The sequence below is a fragment of the Somniosus microcephalus genome, chromosome 3, assembly GCF_052327205.1.
Source record: "Somniosus microcephalus isolate GS21.2 chromosome 3, FLI_Smic_1.0, whole genome shotgun sequence".
Taxonomy (NCBI): domain Eukaryota; kingdom Metazoa; phylum Chordata; class Chondrichthyes; order Squaliformes; family Somniosidae; genus Somniosus; species Somniosus microcephalus.
The window spans coordinates 229,353,941-229,372,584 of record NC_140989.1 but is presented as its reverse complement, the minus strand read 5'-3'; the positions used below and the strand labels follow the sequence as shown (position 1 = coordinate 229,372,584).

Genomic DNA, 18,644 nt, shown 5'->3' with positions numbered 1-18,644 from the left:
TCTCTTCCCCCCCAGTCGCTCTCTCTCTTCCCCCCCAGTCGCTCTCTCATCTCTCTTCCCCCCCCAGTCGCTCTCTCTCTTCCCCCCCAGTCGCTCTCTCTCTTCCCCCCCAGTCGCTCTCTCTCTTCCCCCCCCGTCGCTCTCTCTCTTCCCCCCCAGTCGCTCTCTCTCTTCCCCCCCAGTCGCTCTCTCTCTCTTCCCCCCAGTCGCTCTCTCTCTCTTCCCCCCCAGTCGCTCTCTCTCTTCCCCCCCAGTCGCTCTCTCTCTTCCCCCCCAGTCGCTCTCTCTCTTCCCCCCCAGTCGCTCTCTCTCTTCCCCCCCAGTCGCTCTCTCTCTTCCCCCCCCAGTCGCTCTCTCTCTTCCCCCCCAGTCACTCTCTCTCTTCCCCCCTCAGTCGCTCTCTCTCTTCCCCCCCCAGTCGCTCTCTCTCTTCCCCCCCAGTCGCTCTCTCTCTTCCCCCCCCAGTCGCTCTCTCTCTTCCCCCCAGTCGCTCTCTCTCTTCCCCCCCAGTCGCTCTCTCTCTTCCCCCCAGTCGCTCTCTCTCTTCCCCCCCAGTCACTCTCTCTCTTCCCCCCCAGTCGCTCTCTCTCTTCCCCCCAGTCGCTCTCTCTCTTCCCCCCCAGTCGCTCTCTCTCTTCCCCCCCAGTCACTCTCTCTCTTCCCCCCCCAGTCGCTCTCTCTCTTCCCCCCCCAGTCGCTCTCTCTCTTCCCCCCCAGTCGCTCTCTCTCTTCCCCCCCAGTCGCTCTCTCTCTTCCCCCCCAGTCGCTCTCTCTCTTCCCCCCCCAGTCGCTGTCTCTCTTCCCCCCCCAGTCGCTCTCTCTTCCCCCCCCAGTCGCTCTCTCTCTTCCCCCCCAGTCGCTCTCTCTCTTCCCCCCAGTCGCTCTCTCTCTTCCCCCCCAGTCGCTCTCTCTCTTCCCCCCCAGTCGCTCTCTCTCTTCCCCCCCAGTCGCTCTCTCTCTTCCCCCCCAGTCGCTCTCTCTCTTCCCCCCCAGTCGCTCTCTCTCTTCCCCCCCAGTCGCTCTCTCTCTTCCCCCCCAGTCGCTCTCTCTCTTCCCCCCCAGTCGCTCTCTCTCTTCCCCCCCAGTCGCTCTCTCTTTTCCCCCCCAGTCGCTCTCTCTTCCCCCCCAGTCGCTCTCTCTCTTCCCCCCCAGTCGCTCTCTCTCTTCCCCCCCAGTCGCTCTCTCTCTTCCCCCCCAGTCGCTCTCTCTTCCCCCCCAGTCGCTCTCTCTCTTCCCCCCCAGTCGCTCTCTCTCTTCCCCCCCAGTCGCTCTCTCTCTTCCCCCCCCAGTCACTCTCTCTCTTCCCCCCCAGTCGCTCTCTTCCCCCCAGTCGCTCTCTCTCTTCCCCCCCAGTCGCTCTCTCTCTTCCCCCCCAGTCGCTCTCTCTCTTCCCCCCCAGTCGCTCTTTCTCTTCCCCCCCAGTCGCTCTCTCTCTTCCCCCCCAGTCGCTCTCTCTCTTCCCTCCCAGTCGCTCTCTCTCTTCCCCCCAGTCGCTCTCTCTCTTCCCCCCCAGTCGCTCTCTCTCTTCCCCCCCCAGTCGCTCTCTCTCTTCCCCCCCAGTCGCTCTCTCTCTTCCCCCCCAGTCGCTCTCTCTCTTCCCCCCCAGTCGCTCTCTCTCTTCCCCCCCCCAGTCACTCTCTCTCTTCCCCCCCAGTCGCTCTCTTCCCCCCAGTCGCTCTCTCTCTCTCTTCCAACAACAACATGCCCTCGAAAAAGCCTCGGCACCGCCGGGCACTCCAGCTAGTCAACAATAAACAGGTCTTTACTGGAGGAGGGTAGTCTCAAGACTGGGGGTACAGAGGCATGCGCAAAGCTTATATACCGGTGTGGTCACTGCCGGTACTACAGTATACAGGAGCTGTAAAAGTAGTTCTGACTTAAAGGCACATACACTACAACCCACTCCCACAATTCCACTCACTGGCCTACTAAAAATAGGACCCATTTGTGGTGGGACGTTGTACAATGTCACAGGCTGCAGTCCCCTTTTCATTTTCTCAAGGGGGCTGCTCTTACAAATCTTGGTTACATATTTTCCCAATCCTGTTTAATTGCAGATGTACAAGGTGAACAGATCAGAAGACTTCCAGGTGATTCTGCTCCTGGGCCTGGCAAAGTCTGCCACCCATAGGTCTGCATTTGAGTACGATCGCCTTCATAAGGATTCCTCTGACTGCTTGCCCATGTGCCAAACTATTGTCTATGCCCAGTTACTCTTGAACATCAATATTGAACATCAATGCCTGGGGTAATAAGGCCAGCCAGAGCAGATTTGATAAAGGCAAGTTGTGTTTGATGAATTGAATAGATTTTCTTTTTTGAAGAAGTGACTAAATGGATAGTTAAAGAGAATCGGGTCGATGTAGTGTTTATGGATTTGTAATAAGATGTCTCATAAGAGGCTTGTTACAGAAATTTGGGTATATAGTATAAAAGGAAATGTGGCAGCATAGACAGAATCATAGAAAGTTACAGCACAGAAGGAGGCCATTTTGGCCCATCGTGTCCACGCCGGCCAACAAAGAGCTATCCAGCCTAATCCCACTTTCCAGCTCTTGGTCCGTAGCCCTGCAGGTTACAGCATCCCAAGTGCACATCCAAGTACTTTTGAAATGTGGTTACGGTTCCTGCCTCTACCACCCTTTCAGGCAGTGAGTTCCAGACCGCCACAACCCTCTGGGTGAAGAAATTTCCTCTCAAATCCTCTCTAAACCTTCCCCCAATTACTTTAAATCTGTGCCCCCTGGTTTCTGACTCCTCTGCTAAGGGAAATAGGTCCTTTCTATCCACTTTATCTATGCCCCTCATAATTTTATACACCTCAATAAGGCCTCCCCTCAGCCTCCTCTGTTCCAAGGAAAACAGACCCAGCCTATCCAGTCTTTCCTCATAGCTAAGATTCTCTACTCCCGGCAACATCCTTGTAAATCTCCTCTGTACCCTCTCTAGTGCAATCACATCTTTCCTACAATGTGGTGACCAGAACTGCGCCCAGTACTCTAGCTGAGGCCTAGCTAGTGTTTTATACAGTTGAAGCATAACCCCCCCTGCTCTTGTATTCTATGCCACGGCTAATAAAGGCAAGCATTCCGTATGCCTTCTTAACCACCTTATCTACTTGGCCTGCTACCTTCAGGGATCTGTGGACATGCACTCCAAGGTCCCTTTGTTCCTCTGCACTACTCAGTGTCCTACCATTTAATGTGTATTCCCTATCCTTGTTAGCCCTCCCCAAATGCATTACCTCACACTTCTCCGGATTGCATTCTATTTACCACTGTTCTGCCCACCTGACCAATTTATTGATATCTTCCTGCAGTCTACAGCTTCCTTCTTCAGTATCAACCACACAGCCGATTTTAGTATCATCGCAAACTTCTTAATCATACCCCCTATATTCAAGTCAAGATCGTTGATATATATCACAAAAAGCAAGGGACCTAGTACTGAGCCCTGCGAAACCACACTGGAAACAGCCTTCCAGTTACAAAAACACCCATCAACCATTACCCTCTGCTTCCTGTCTCCGAGCCAGTTTTGAATCCAAAGGTTGGTTGATGGGCCAAGGCAAGGAGTTAGGGTCAATGGGCGTTGCTCGGGTTGGAGAAGAACTGGAAGTGGTGTGTCTCAGTGGTCTGTGTTAAACCCACATTTGCTCTCAGTTCAGTTCGATGATTTGGACTTCGACGTCGGGAGAACAATCTTGAAATTTGGTTATGATGCTAAAGTAGGAAGTTGGCAAACAGCAAGGAGGACTGTAAAAGATTTCAGGAAGACATAGACAGCTAGTAGTATGGGCAGACAGGTGGCAGATACAAGTTAATGTGGATAAATTTGACATAATACATTCCGAGAGGAAAGACAAGGATTGGGAACATACACTCAATGGAAAGACGCTGAAGGGTGTGGCTGAACAGAAAGACCCAGGGGGTTCATATACAGAATTCCCTGAAAGTGCAAGTACAGACAGATAAAGTCATAAAAAACAAGAATGAAAGGAGAAAAAGAAAGAAAGAGAGGAAGAAAGAAATAAAGAAGAAAAGAGAGAAAGAAAGAGAATGATTGACTGACTAACAGCCTCGCATTTATGTCGCGCTTTTCAGGACTTCAGGGCATCCCTAAGCACTTTACAGCCAATGAAATACTTTTGGCGTGTGCTCACTGTTGTAATGTAGGAAACGTGACAGCCAATATGCGCACAGCAAGCTCCCACCAACAGCAATGTGATAATGACCAGATAATCTGTTTCAGTGACGTTGGTTGAGGGATAAATATTGGCCAGGACACCAGGGATAACTCCCCTGCTCCTCTTCGAAATAGTGCCATGGGATCTTTTACATCCACCTGAGAGAGCAGGCAGGGCCTCGGTTTAACGTCTCATCCGAAAGACGGCACCTCCAACAGTGCAGCACTCCCTAGATTTTGTGCTCAAGAGTACTGTGAGCAGTTTTGGGCCTCTCATTATAGAAAGGCCTAATAGCCACACAGAACGTACAATGTACAGGAAACTTTGTGCTATCCGGAGGCTAAATGTCCGGCAAGCGCGAGCCACCGGCAAAAATCAGGAGCCGTTTTTTTTCTTTTCGTTTCTTTTCGTTGCTATTTTCTCAACAGTCAAGCTCTGCAAGGTCTGTAGCTAAGCAACAGCTTCAGCTAGAGATGCTACAGAGATGCTTGCCGACTGTTTAGAAGCTGTTGCTAAGCAACAGGGTTTGTTGATTCACACGGAGCTGAAAATCTCCGTATGTTTCAACATTAGCGCTGGAGTGTCCGGCAGTTTTGAGGGAACGGCAACAGCTCGGTCCCGTCGGTGCCGGATAGCACAAACTTTCCTGTAGATTATCGCGGATGATGCCAGGGATTAGAAACTATACTTGTGAGGAAATATTTGAGGTTCTGGGAAAATTTCCATTGGAGCAGAGAAGGTTAAGAGAAGATTAAGAGAAGGCCAAGGGAAGTTTTTACAATTATGAAGAGTTTTGAGTGAGTGAATAGTGAAAGCTACTTCCTCTAGCTGATCCAGAGAGATGTATAATGGGAAGCCAAATTGATACTGCTCATTTTCCACTATCATCCCATTGTCCATTTAAGGGAGGCGCTTGACGTATGCGGCCATCTTTCAAATAGTTATTTAATCCTCTGGGAGTTTTGAGTGTTGGGTCCAGCTGAATATTACTAATGGTTTCTTGTGATCATCAAGCTAAGGGACATTAGTGCTTGGAGTGGAACACTTTCCCCATTTCAGGCAACCAGCATCAGCACTGAGCACTCCCAGGTCAGGTATAGCATAGTCAGCTACAGACTAAAGCTCCCACAAACTGCCCCAACAATCTATCTCCATTTCTTGTGGCCGCTTAACCCCAAATTAGGGGTTTACATCCAGGAGAAACTGGGTTGTGACTACCCCAAACTCACTTCAAGGAGGATGCTTCCAGCCATCAGATGTCAGTCAAGCCCAACTCCCAGCGGTGATACAATGGTGTGCTATCCCGTTGTCTCCATCACGAATTATTTTGTTCCCTGCATTGTGTGTTCTGTTGTATAAGAATTTTTTAGAAACTGTAATAATTACACAGTACTTATAATGAGTCTGAGGGATTTCTGTTAATCGGTATGGAAGCTGCCTAGACACAATTCACACACTAAGTTAATGTCAATGGGATAGACCTAGAACGCTACACCCTCACTATGGGAAGATGGGGCCTGTTTTCATTGAGTGAGACACAGTTATTGATTGAGTGATGCATGAAGCTCACAGAACATCTCAATTTCTCTCCAGAGCATGGTTGTCACACTTTACCTCCTTGGATTTTATTGTCACAAGCATGGAGCAAGAAAAAGCCATTCAACCATCGGTCATGTACAAACTACCCTCTCAAGAACTATGCCCTCCTTATTTGGTCTGCTGATGGGAAGTTCTGCATCATTTCTCAAAGACAATTAAGACAGGGGTCAAGAATACCAATCCATCCCCACATGTCTACTGTTCAACCTTGGCCAGTTGCTTTCCACAGACACTTCCTTGGTGTAAGGGGAATTAGGATTGCAATCTCTTTATTCCATTAAAGAATCTGGAGGTTACTTCTCAGGCTGTTGTATAAGAACTAAATTCAAGAAAAAAAGTAATAGTTAAATCTTACCTTTCAGTGTCTGGTGACTGAACAGGTTCCGTCCTGTGGTTATTCACTAAGTTTAAGAGGTGAAATGAAGTAGAATTGGAAAGCGGGTAAATTGAATCCGTTAAGAGGCTGTAGCTAAATCTCTCCTCGGCTCCAGTGTCGATGCTGGGCTCCGAACCCGTATGAAGTTGTTCAAGTACGCTGCCCTGATTTGGTTCTTCAAGTGGCTGGCTGCTGAGTCCCGTTTTTGAGTAACTGGTGAAGTTCTCGGTCCTGAGCTTGGCCGACAGGTTGGCCTGGGTCTCTGTACACAGGACGGGCAGAGCCGCATTCAGAGAGCTGTTCCTACATAACATTCTCAGACTGCTCTGCTGGGAAGTGCTTCTAAAGTTACTGTGGAAACGGGGGTGGTGCAAAGTGCTTGTTGTGTTCCACGGTGTTGGGCTCAAACTGATCACGTTGGACTGAAGGGCTGAGAAAGAAACATGGGATTAGAATTGTGTTCTTTATACAGTAGATTATCCAAATGCTTGAACTCGTCCAGGGGTGAAACTGACTTGTACAGAAAAGAGCATCGGAACAGGAGTAGTCCATTCAGCCCTTCAACCCAGTTCCATCATTCTATTACACCGTAGCTGATCTGTATCTCAACTCCATCTACCCGCTCAGCTTTGGTTCCGTAACCTTTAATACCCTTGCCTAAAAAAAATCTATCCAACTGTGGCTTAGAGACCAGACAGGCCATATGCTCATCAGGCTCTGCCACTCTGAAACAAGCCTTTGGGGAGGGGCGAAAGACATAGCCATAGGATTCTCACTTTGATTTTCCCGTCCCATTAGAAGGCACCTGTCTCCTGCTTCCACATAGAGGCATAGGAGATAATCAACCGACAGTCCACCGCTCCACAACACCATGCACTGGGTGCACCCACACATGGTACCATCAGAGGGAGAAACTTATACAGAAATGGAACTATACGTACAGGCACCTTCTCCACCCTATAACCTTTTGCAATTATTCTATTATAGGACAAGCAAAAAAAAAGACTTGCATTTATATAGCGCATTTCATGACCTCAGGACATCCCAAAGCACTTTACAGCCAATGAAGTACTTTTGAAGTGTAGTCACTGTTGTAATGTAGGAGACACGGCAGCCAATTTGCCCACAAGCTCCCACAAACAGCAATACGATAATGATCAGATAATCTGTTCTTAGTGATGTTGGTTCAGGGATAAATATCAGCCAGGACACCAGGGATAAGTCCCCTGCTCTTCTTCAAAATAATGCCATGGGAACTTTTATGTCCACCTGAGAGGGCAGACAGGACCTCGGTTTAACGTCTCAATGCTCCATCTGAGTAGAGCCACCAACTAACCCTCTCGGACAGTGCAGCACTCCTTCAGTACTGCACTCAAGTGTCAGCCTAGATTTTGGTGCTCAAGTCTCTGGAGTGGAACTTTGTACCCACAACCTTCTGACTCAGAGGCGAGAGTGCTACCCACTGAGCCACAGTTGACACTGAAGCTTCAGTGATCAGCCAAATTGACACATTTCAATCCTCCATCTGAGTACAGCCACCAACTAAACCCTCTCAGACTGTGCAACCTGGTTGCAATGTTAAACACACCTGCGCCATCCAATCCACTCGAACCGCACAAGCCGGCCACACTCAGTGTGAAACCTGCCAACTCAACCTGTGTAATCTACCTGCACCGCCCAACTCTCTCTAAATGTACAATCCACCCAGCGCATCTAACCCACTTCAAATGGAAGCTCTCACTGTTGAAGCTCCCCTCACCAGCCAGCTCACTTTAACTACTGTCCCCTGCACTTTGCTTCTTCAGCTGCCCGCACCCAGTCCCAATTCTGTTTGCCCTCCTTCCCATCACCTGCCTGGCACCGCTCCTGTTTTTGCCAGCAGATGGGCAATTTTCTTTCATAATAGGCACAGCACCATGGGGGCGATTTTGCCAGCCCTGTGGGAAATGGGTTTGGAGGCAGGACTGCCGGGAAAATGGTAGAATCTGGGGGCGGGTACCCATCCCGCCCCCAACCTGCCTCTGTGCCATCTTCCCAGGAGTCGGGTACCCGACCTGCGTCGGGTCCCGTCTCCTGGAGGTGGAAAGGGGATTACAGCCACTAAACTGCCTGTTAACAGGTATTTAACAGGCAGTTAAGAGGATTATCCCCATTTTTCCAGCAGAGGTGCGGGCTTTCCGACGTCGGGAAACCCCGCCAGGGTCACCGGGGCGAGCAGTGAGTCTGCAGGGGTGAGAGGGGTCCAAAAGTGCACTGTGGAGGTGAGTGATGGGTGCAAGTGTGGAGAGGTAAGTATGTGAGGTGAGTGAAAAGTGATTAAAAATGTTTACTTACCTTTGTTTCTTCCTGCAGGCTTCAACTGTTGGGGATCCGGAGGCTCCGGCATCTCCGCGGCAGAGAAGACAGAATGGCTGCTGCATTCTCTGATGCAACAGCCATCTGATTTCTGCTCTTGTTGTACGAGGCCCCCTGGGTCGGAGCGATCATAATATGATCGAATTCTTCATTAAGATGGAGAATGAAGTAGTTGACTCAGAGACTAGGGTCCTCAGTTTAAATAAAGGAAACTACGATGGTCTGAGGAGCGAGTTGGGTAGGATTGATTGGGGAATGGCACTCAAAGGGTTGACGGTGGATAGGCAATGGCAAACATTCAAAGACCGAATGGATGAGCTACAGAATTTGTTCATCCCAGTTTGGCATAAAAATAAAACAAAAAAGGTGACTCAACCGTGGCTAACAAGGGAAATTAGGGATAGCATAAGATCCAAGGAGAGGACATATAAATTGGTCAGAAAAAGCAATAATCCTGAGGATTGGGAGCAGTTTAGGATTCAACAAAGGAGGACAAAGGGATTAATTAAGAAAGGGAAAATAGAATATGAGAGTTAGCTTGCAGGGAACATAAAAACTGACTGTAAAAGCTTTTATAGATATGTGAAGAGAAAAAGATTGGTGAAGTCAAGCGTAGGTCCCTTGCAGTCAGAATCAGGGGAATTTATAATGGGGAACAAAGAAATGGCGGACCAACTAAATACATATTTTGGTTCTGTCTTCACAAAGGAGGACACAAATAACCTCCCACAGATGCCGGGGAACATAGGGTCTGATGAAAGGGTGGAACTGAAAGAAATCAGTATTTGTAGGGAAATGGTGTTAGGAAAATTGATGGGACTGAAGGCCAATAAGTCCCCAGGGCCTGATAATCTACATCCCAGGGTACTTAAGGAAGTGGCCCTAGAAATAGTAGATGCATTGCTGGTCATCTTCCAGAACTCGATAGACTCTGGAACAGTACCCATGGATTGGAGGGTAGCTAATGTTACCCCACTATTCAAAAAAGGTGGTAGAGAAAAAGCGGGGAATTATAGACCGGTAAGCCTGACATCGGTAGTGGGGAAAATGCTAGAGTCCATTATAAAAGATATAATAGCAGAGCACTTGGAAAGCAGTGACAGGATCGGACAAAATCAACATGGATTTACAAAAGGTAAATCATGCTTGACTAATCTGCTGGAATTTTTTGAGGATGTAACTGGTAAAATAGATAAGGGAGAACCAGTGGATGTGGTATATTTGGACTTTCAGAAGGCTTTCGATAAGGTCCCGCATAAGAGATTAGCGTGCAAAATTAAGGCACATGGGATTGGGGGCAAGGTATTGACTTGGATAGAGAACTGGTTGGCGGACAGAAAGCAAAGAGTTGGAATAAACGGGTCGTTTTCCGAGTGGCAGGCAGTGACTAGTGGGGTACCGCAAGGATCGGTCCTAGGACCCCAACTGTTCACAATATATATTAATGATCTGGACGAGGGAATTGGATGTAATATCTCCAAATTTGCAGACGACACAAAGCTGGGTGGGAGGGTATGCTGTGAGGAGGATGTCGTGAAACTCCAGTACAATTTGGACAGGTTGGGTGATTGGGCAGAAACATGGCAAATGCACTATAATGTGGATAAATGTGAGGTTATCCACTTTGGTGGCAAAAACAGGAAGGCAGATTATTATTTGAATGGCAATAGATTGGGAGAAGGGGGAGTGCAAAGAGACCTGGGTGTTCTTGTTCACCAGTCACTGAAGGTAAGCATGCAGGTGCAGCAGGCGGTTAAGAAGGCAAATGGTATGTTGGCCTTCATAGCAAGAGGGTTCGAGTACAGGAACAAGGATGTCTTGCTACAGTTGTACAGGGCCTTGGTGAGACCGCACCTTGAGTATTGTGTGCAGTTTTGGTCGCCTTATCTGAGGAAGGACGTTCTTGCCATGGAAGGAGTGCAGCGAAGATTCACCAGGCTGATGTCTGGGATGGCAGGAATGACGTATGAGGAGAGATTGTGTCGATTGGGCTTATACTCACTGGAGTTTAGAAGATTGAGAGGGGATCTCATCGAAACCTATAAAATTCTGTCAGGCCTGGACAGACTAGATGCAGGAAGGATGTTTCTGATGGCCGGGGAGTCCAGAACCAGGGGTCATAGTCTAAGGATAAAGGGTAAGCCATTTAGGACAGAAATGAGGAGGAATTTCTTCACCCAGAGAGTGGTGAACCTGTGGAATTCTCTGCCACAGAGGGCGGTGGAGGCCAGGTCATTAAATATATTCAAGAAGGAGTTGGATATATTTCTTAAGGCTAAAGGGATCAAGGGATATGGGGAGAAGGCAAGGACAGGGTACTGAATTTGGATGATCAGCCATGATCTCATTGAATGGCGGAGCAGGCTCAGCAGATAGGTTTGATGAGTCTTGAATACAAGGACTCATCAAACAACAAAGAATGTCAGTGTTTGATAGCTTCACAGAGCTGTTAAACAATGACAATTCATCTGTCAAAAATTTTTGACAGATGAAATGTCAAACGCTGACGTTCTCTGTAACCGGCTTCCCTTAATTGGCCTGCTAAGCCCGCTGGGCAGGCTTAACAAGGTCAATCAAGAGCAATTGCGTGGATTGGCCACAAGTCAATGGAGGCAGGACTAAAACCCGACAAGCAGCAGTCCCAGCTCCAACGTGCCCCCATTGGCAAGATCACCCCCATGATCTATTTGGAATGTTCCAACTCCATTAAAAACAATTTTCCAGCTATGATGCGTCAGCCGTGGCTCAGTGGTAGCGCTCTTGCTTCTGAGTCAGAAGGTTGCGAGTTCAAGCCCCATTACGGGTTTTCAACACATAATCCAGGCTGCACTTCAGTGCAGTATTGAGAGAGTGCTGCACTGTCAAGAGGTGCCATCTTTTGGATGAGACTTCAAACCAAGGTCCTGCCTGCCCTCTTGGGTAGATGTAAAGGAATCCGTGGCACTATTCATTATCTGGTCATTTATCTCATGGCTGTTAGTGGGCTCTTGCTGTGCGTAAATTGGCTGCCATGTTTCCCTACATTACAATAGTATCTGCATTTCAAAAGTACTTCAATGGCTGTGAAGGCGCTTTCAGATGTCCTGAGGTTGTGAAAGGCGCTATATAAATGCAAGTCTTTCTTTCTTTTCTTACCTGAAGACAGGAGTGCCATGGAGTGAGCTGAGGGCAGCTGGGAGCAAAGGAGTGGGGACATACAGGCGGTGACAGTCTGAGGCTACTGTAGGGGGTGGGGCCAATGGGGCCCTGGGGTAGGTGGCATAGGGGTGCACAGAGTTTATAGGAGGGAATATCAGAGGGGGGATAATGAGGGTTTGGGGGCAATGTGGATATGTTGGGGCAGAAGAGAGTGGATAGAGTGGTAGGGACAGTGGGTACATGTGGGCGGATTGGAATAGATGACAGAAGGCGATAGGGGTAATGAGAGGTGATGGTCACCCTTGGAAGGACAGCGGGTAAGTGGCAGAATGTGGGCGTGGGGAGTAGATGGAAATGTAAGATAGTGAAATTTTCAACACAGAGATCGCAATCTCATTTCTGGGTAAGAGTATCAAGGGATATGGAGCAAAGGCGGGTAAATGGAATTGATGTGCAGATCAGATATAATCTAATTGAATGGCGGAGCAGGTTCAAGGAGCTGAACGGCCTACTCCTGTTCCTAATGTTTGGAGCCGTACTACTGAATTCTGTGATAACATGAGGGGTCAATTCTGGAATTCTGGGAAACCCAGGTATCCAGGAAAAGCTGAGGGGAGTAAGACACAAAGACAAACAAATATCCAATTGAGGAAGCTTGGAACCTGAGTTTGAATCTTCCCTCCTCAACTGCTCCAACGCTCGGTTCACATGGAATTCATTTTGTGACTTGTAAAACTCAGTATCAGAAATGTCAAGACAGATTATTTGAAGGCTAGAGCTCGCACTCTTGATCATTTGATTCGACAAGAGAGATGTTCCCGTGCTCCAGCGCCAGGTCAGAGTGAAGCTGACGCTATTGTGACGTTCCGTCCCTGTGATCTCATTGTTGCTGCTGTAAGGAATTTAGGAAGCAATGTCTCACCGTTAGGTCCTGGGTGGAGTTTGACTCGATGCCAGTTGTTGCCGCTGTCTTCGTACTTGGTTTCGGGGACACTGAAGTAGAACGGACTCTCAACGGGCGGAGCGGGCTTGAGCACAGGCGGCCGTGGGATCGTGTACTCATACGTTACGTGCGGCATCTTCCCATTGAGGTTATAATACTGTTTTAGTAGAAAGAAGGAATCGTAACCAGAGAGCAACAGAGCCGCCTCGGAACAAACTTTCTATTTGCTATTAGAATATTGATCTTAATCTAAACCTAAGCAGAAGGGCCGAGATCCAATGATGTTGGGCATCACCAAGGCTAAAATGAATTGGAGGGCGGAGGAAGTAAATTGAATGTGGTTAGTTGATAGCATGCTTGAGTTTTAAATGTCTGTGGATAGTAAGAGCAAGGATAGACAGAGGGAGGTTAAAATGTTCAGGGCACTCAACAACAATGAGTGAGACTAAGAGATTGCACAACGAGTCTGGATTTAAACACAGTGAAGGGCATGGAGCTTAGAAGGAACAAAAGAGGAAAATTCAGAGTAGCAGTGACCATAATGGTATTGATAAAGCAGAGAATCACAAGAAAGATTGAGACAGAGCAATGTTGGAGTTTGCAGGTGAGAGAAGGATCAGCTATCAGACGAGCTATTTCTTGTTATCTATCCTGAGGTGCGAGATAGGTATAAGAGGAACCCCTCACTTAACAAATGGAAATACTGTTTACTTTTCCGCCCTCCCCCCCACCCACTTTTTTGTTAAACCATTCCGCCAATATTTTCTTGGCTCATAACAACTGGACAGCTTTGTGGAAAAATGGTGCTGATATATAGGACATCAAATAATTTATAACTGTCAACTGTGGCCCAGTGGTGGCAATCTTGCCTTTGAGTCAGAAGGTTATGGGTTTAAGTCCCACTCCAGGGACTTGAGCACAAAATCTAGGCTGACACTCCAGTGCAGTACTAAGGGAGTGCTGCAGTGTTGGAGGTGCCGTCTTTCTGATGAGATGTTAAACCAGGTGGTCGTAAAAGATCCCATGACACTATGTCGAAGAAGAGTAGGGGAGTTATCCCCGGTGTCCTGGCCAATAGTTACCCCTCAACCTACATCACTAAAACAGATGATCTGGTCATTATCTCTTTGCTGTTTGTGGAACCTTGCTGTACATAATTTGGCTACTGCGTTTCCCACATTACAACAGTGACTACACTTCAAAAATATTTCATTGGCTGTGAGGCACTTTGGGATGTCCTGAGGTTATGCAAGTTCTTTTTTTTTCTTTCTTTCTTTAATTCAACAGTTTGGATCAGTCTTATTGGGGAAGATGCCCACAATAAAGTCAGCACTGACCAACAATCACAGGTCACAATGACAGTAGGTATGGGATATGGAAATTACGCACAAGTGCACTAGCTGTGCTCTACTGAGGTCTCAGTTAAGCCATACCATTGGGAAACATGTAGAGGAAGCAGTCCGCTACACTTGGCCAGGTGGCACCTGACCTGGGAGTGCTTGATGCTGACGGTGCAAAAACTAAAAACAGGAGGTCAGGACAAGCGACCAGGGTCTTCCAAACAGATAGGAATTGGCTTAATGGGGTTATCTGCAGAACCCCATCTAAAAACTGCATTCTGCAACTCTGGGTTGGCATACTGCCCTTTCATTTATGGACCTCTATTTAGATCCAGAGGAGATGAAAGTGGCTTCTGCTAGCTGTGCAAGAAATGAGTCGGGGCAGCCTTAACTGCCCATAATTTGGCACTAATTAATTTGGCAATCTCACTCAGTGGGAAAGCAATGGAAATGGAAAGTGGGAAATGGAAATGTCAGTCTGGCGCAGCAGAGGGTGCTGTTCTGGGATTAGGACTAAGGCACGTGTTTTGAGCAGACCAAAGCGAGCTTAACACTGCAGCTAGCAATACATACCTTGCCTGATCTTGTTCCATTTCCCAAGCACTAGCATCATTTGCTTTAATGAGCACAAAAATAATCATTTTGACATCCTTTGCGAGCCAATTTTCTGCCTAATAAAGGATTTTTGAAAAAGACCACAGAGTACAGCTCTTCAATTTCAACAGATGTTTCCCTTGGGTCAGGTAGAACCATCACAGAATCATGCAGCACAGAAGGAGGCCATTCAGCCCAAATAATCCCACTCATCTGCTCATTCCCCGTAGCCCTGCAAATTCTTCCTTTTCAGTTACAGGAAACTTTGGTTTATCCGGAGGTTGTATGTCCGGAATACTCGATCTAACGGCAAAAATCAGGAGCCGTTTTCTATAAGTTTTTTTAGTTCTTGTTCTTTTTTTTCCCAGTCAGGCACTGCAAGGTCTGTAGCTATAGCAACAGCTTCAGCTAGAGATGCTTGCAGCTGCAGCCGACTCTTTAGAAGCTGTTGCTAAGCAACAGTGTTTGTTGTCAGATACGGAGATGAAAACCTCCGTATGCTTCAACATTAACTTTGTATGTCCGGCAGTTTTGATAGATCGGCAACACGCCGGTCCCGTCAGTGCCGGATATCATAAAGTTTCCTGTATATATACTCAGTTACTATTAAAACTGCTTCCACCACCCTTTCAGGCAGTTCATTCCAGATCATAACATCTTGCTGTGTAAAATCATTTCTGCTCATCTCGCCTCTGGTTCTATTGCTAATTATCTTAAACCTCTGTCCTCTGCTTACTGACCTCCTGCCAGTGGAAATTGTTTCTCCCGATTTACTCTATCAAAACCCTTCATAATTTTTGAACACTTCTATTAAATCTGCCCTTAACCTTCTCTGCTCTAAGGAGAACAATCCCAGCTTCTCCAGTCTCTCCACATAACTGAAGTCCCTCATCCCTGGTACCATTCTAGTAAATCTCCTCTGCACCCTCTCCAAGGCCTTGGCATCATTCCAGAATTGGACAAAATGCTCCAGCTAAGACCTAACCAGTGGTTTATAAAGGTTTAGCACAACTTCCTTGCTTTTGTACTCTATGCCTCTATTTATAAAGCCAAGGATCCTACATGCTTCTTTCAACTTGTCCTGTTATCAACCTTTAGGTAGGAAATCTTCAATAAACTGTGCCAATAAGCAAAATGAACCCTTTCATCATCACAGTAAATCTGTCTGCGAAGTATCAGACTAGGAATGTACCGACCATTGAGGCTTTAATGATGTACTGGGTGTAGGCCATTGAGAAATTTTGCCTGATGGATTCGCAGTCTGGTTAACATGTTATCGTGAAAATACATTTAAAACAATCAATCCACAAAAAAAAACAAGAATCACATCCAAGATATGTTCAGCAATGACAGTCATGTGATAATCATAAATTTATACGTTCAAAATCCTCAATATCTACCTTAAATTTTATTGCCAAAACTGATGTTGCTCCCCTCCTGTCAAATGAACTGCTCCTCAGGGCTGCTGACCTATAACATCATAAGATGAAGAGATTGTCGTCAGAAGCACAATCCAAGAGTTAATGCTGGAGTCACATTGCACGTTAGCTCTTCAGTACCAAAGGCAACATTCAAAACTTTCTAAAAGCTGCATTTGAAATATTTGGAGCTTGTTTTAGGGGGCTAGGTACCACACAAGGAAGTACTTTCAATACGAAGTGTGTCTGTCCTTTTTTATTAAGCTTCCCAAGTATGCAGTGTTAAAAAAAAATCAAACTCGCTACCTTCTCTGGCTTAATCCCAAATTAGACAACTGCCTCAAGCCTGTATCAGAAGCGGCCATTTCAGGCTGGGTGGAAGTGAGATCCTGCACTAACTCAACAAGGAATTCCTCTCGTTTCATTCCCGGGTGCCATGACAGTTCATTCCAACCGGTACTGTTTATGGGGCTCAGCCTTCACTAAGATAGCAAATGAATGGCAGCTTCGCACAACATTTCTATTATATTCATTCTCGGGATAAGGCTGCTGCTGGCAAAGCCGGCGTTTATTGCCCATCCTGAGTCGTCCTTGAGAAGGCGGTGGTGAGCCTTCTTCTTGAACCGCTGCAGCCCGTGTGGTGAAGGCGCTCCCACAGTGCTGCTAGGATCGGATGTTCCAGGATTTTGACAGGCAAAGTAAGAACGGTGCATGCATTGCCAAAAAAAATTTTTAAACTGCAGGCTGACATCTCAGGACAAGGGGAGGTCAGGACGATGGATCCAAATCAGGATTTCTCAACACAAGTGGGAGAAAGAGAGCATCTATATCTTGGAAACGTAACAAAGGAAAGTATTTTTGCATTGAGAGCGTTTCACTGTCCAGTATCGGTCCTCTAAGCTGTTTACTAGGTGGATATCTCTCGGCTACCACCATCCATCTCAGCCGTACTCCTCAAAAATGGTCTCTTCAGTTTTCGATGTCATGGATCAGCAGCCCAGTGGAGCAGTTCATTTGACAGCGTGGGGGAGGGGGGGGGAAACAACATAAATTTGGCAGTAACATTTATAATGCGTAAATTCAAGTTTGAACTTGTCGAGTGTTTCGGTTTTAATAAGGAACGCATTCATTCGGAAAAAATTCTGAAGAACGGTGTTAGTTTGGGGAATCCTTTTGCACCATCTGAGGACCTGGCATTCACACTTCTTCACTGTGTTTGCAAAAGTAATGCAAAAGTTTTGAATGTTCCATTTTGCTCAGAGTCCATTGTTAATTACGGACAGGAGTCCCTCGAGTCTGTGCCTTGTTTTCATTGCATTTCATAATGCAGTGAAGTGCACACAGGTGCCTATTTCACTTGTCGTGTAGCTGAATGGAAAAAGGATTCCTTTTACAGGAAGAAAGCAAGAAAGAACTGGGATTTAAATAGCACCCGTGATGTTTTCGGAACATCCAACAGCACTTCACAGCCCAAGAATTACTTTTGAAGTGCAGTTACTGTTGTAATGTAGGCAAACAGAGCGGCCAATTTGAACACAGCAAGGTCCCTCAAATGGCAATGAGGTAAATGACCAGTTAATCTAGTTGGGTGGTGTTGGTTGCGGGGTAAGTATTGGCCAGGAGACTGGAAAACACCTCTGCTCTTCTTTGAATAGTGCCACGGGATATTTTACACCTGAACAGGCAGATAGATAGGGCCTAAGATTAATGGTCTGTATTTTCCAATCAGAGGCTTCCCATGTGCGGAGGCCTCCGATCTGGAAAAAATCTACGCACTTACCTGAGGGCTCCCGAGGTGCGTATAGTTCCAATGCTGGGCCTCTCCAAACTCCAAGTGTGCAGGGCCCACGTATCCCAGGGGTGCATGTGGTTCGCAGTGTCCCTGGGATCACATGGGCCATGGGGAGCCAATCACAGAAGGGAATCTCCCTTCATACACTTGACAGATAGACCTGTCAAATATATGAATGGAGATCAATGAAAAAATAGTTAAACTTTAAATACATTTTTTTAAAACATCACTTTTTCAAAATTAGTTGAAATTACAATAAATTAAATATTTTAAACAAAAATTTAATTAAAAAAAAAAATAATTGAAGTTTTTTACGGGGCCAAAAATAAACTTACCTTTTTTAAAGTATTTTCAAATGATAAATTACTGGAAAAACATTTCTTTTTACTTTTTTCAACTCTTATCCTGGTAAAAGCAGGCCTTACGCCTGCTTTTACCAGGCGTAAGAATTGTAAGGGTTTTCTACGGGCGGAGGGGCTCCAGAAAGCGGAACTATCCGCCCACAGAGACCCTTCTCCAGGGCAGGCGTCCGATCTGTCAAGAGCATTCTCGACAGATCGGAAATGCCGGTTTTCAGCGCATGCGCTGTGCATGCCTGAAACCGACATTTCCGATGTCCCTACAGGTGGGTACACAGCACGTACCCATCCGTAGGGATCGGAATATCCGGGCCAATGTCTCATCCAAAAAGCAACACCTCCAATGGTGCAGGACTCTGTCAGTACTGCGCTGGGAGTGTCAGCCTAGGTTGAGTGCTCAGGTGGGGGAGTGGGACTTGAACCACCACCTTCTGATTCAGAGGTGAGAGTGCTACCACTGAGTCAAGCTGACACTTTGCATAGTGAAATAACTAACGGCTCACGGTAGGGTTACCAACCCCTCAGGACTGCCCTGGAGTCTCCA

The 18,644-nt window shown here is 47.0% G+C and overlaps 1 protein-coding gene across 1 annotated transcript in view; it reads right to left on the bottom strand.

Moving 5' to 3' along the window:
• Window positions 1–18,644, bottom strand: part of LOC147121760 (ADAMTS-like protein 2) — a 252,217-nt gene that overhangs the window by 163,887 nt on the left and 69,686 nt on the right. Inside the window, exons 9-10 of the mRNA XM_085977997.1 lie at window positions 12,577–12,754; window positions 6,141–6,591 (exon numbers count right to left, since the gene is read on the bottom strand). Coding sequence (XP_085834123.1) covers window positions 6,141–6,591; window positions 12,577–12,754 — 629 coding nt within the window. The remainder of the gene's footprint in view (window positions 1–6,140; window positions 6,592–12,576; window positions 12,755–18,644) is intronic.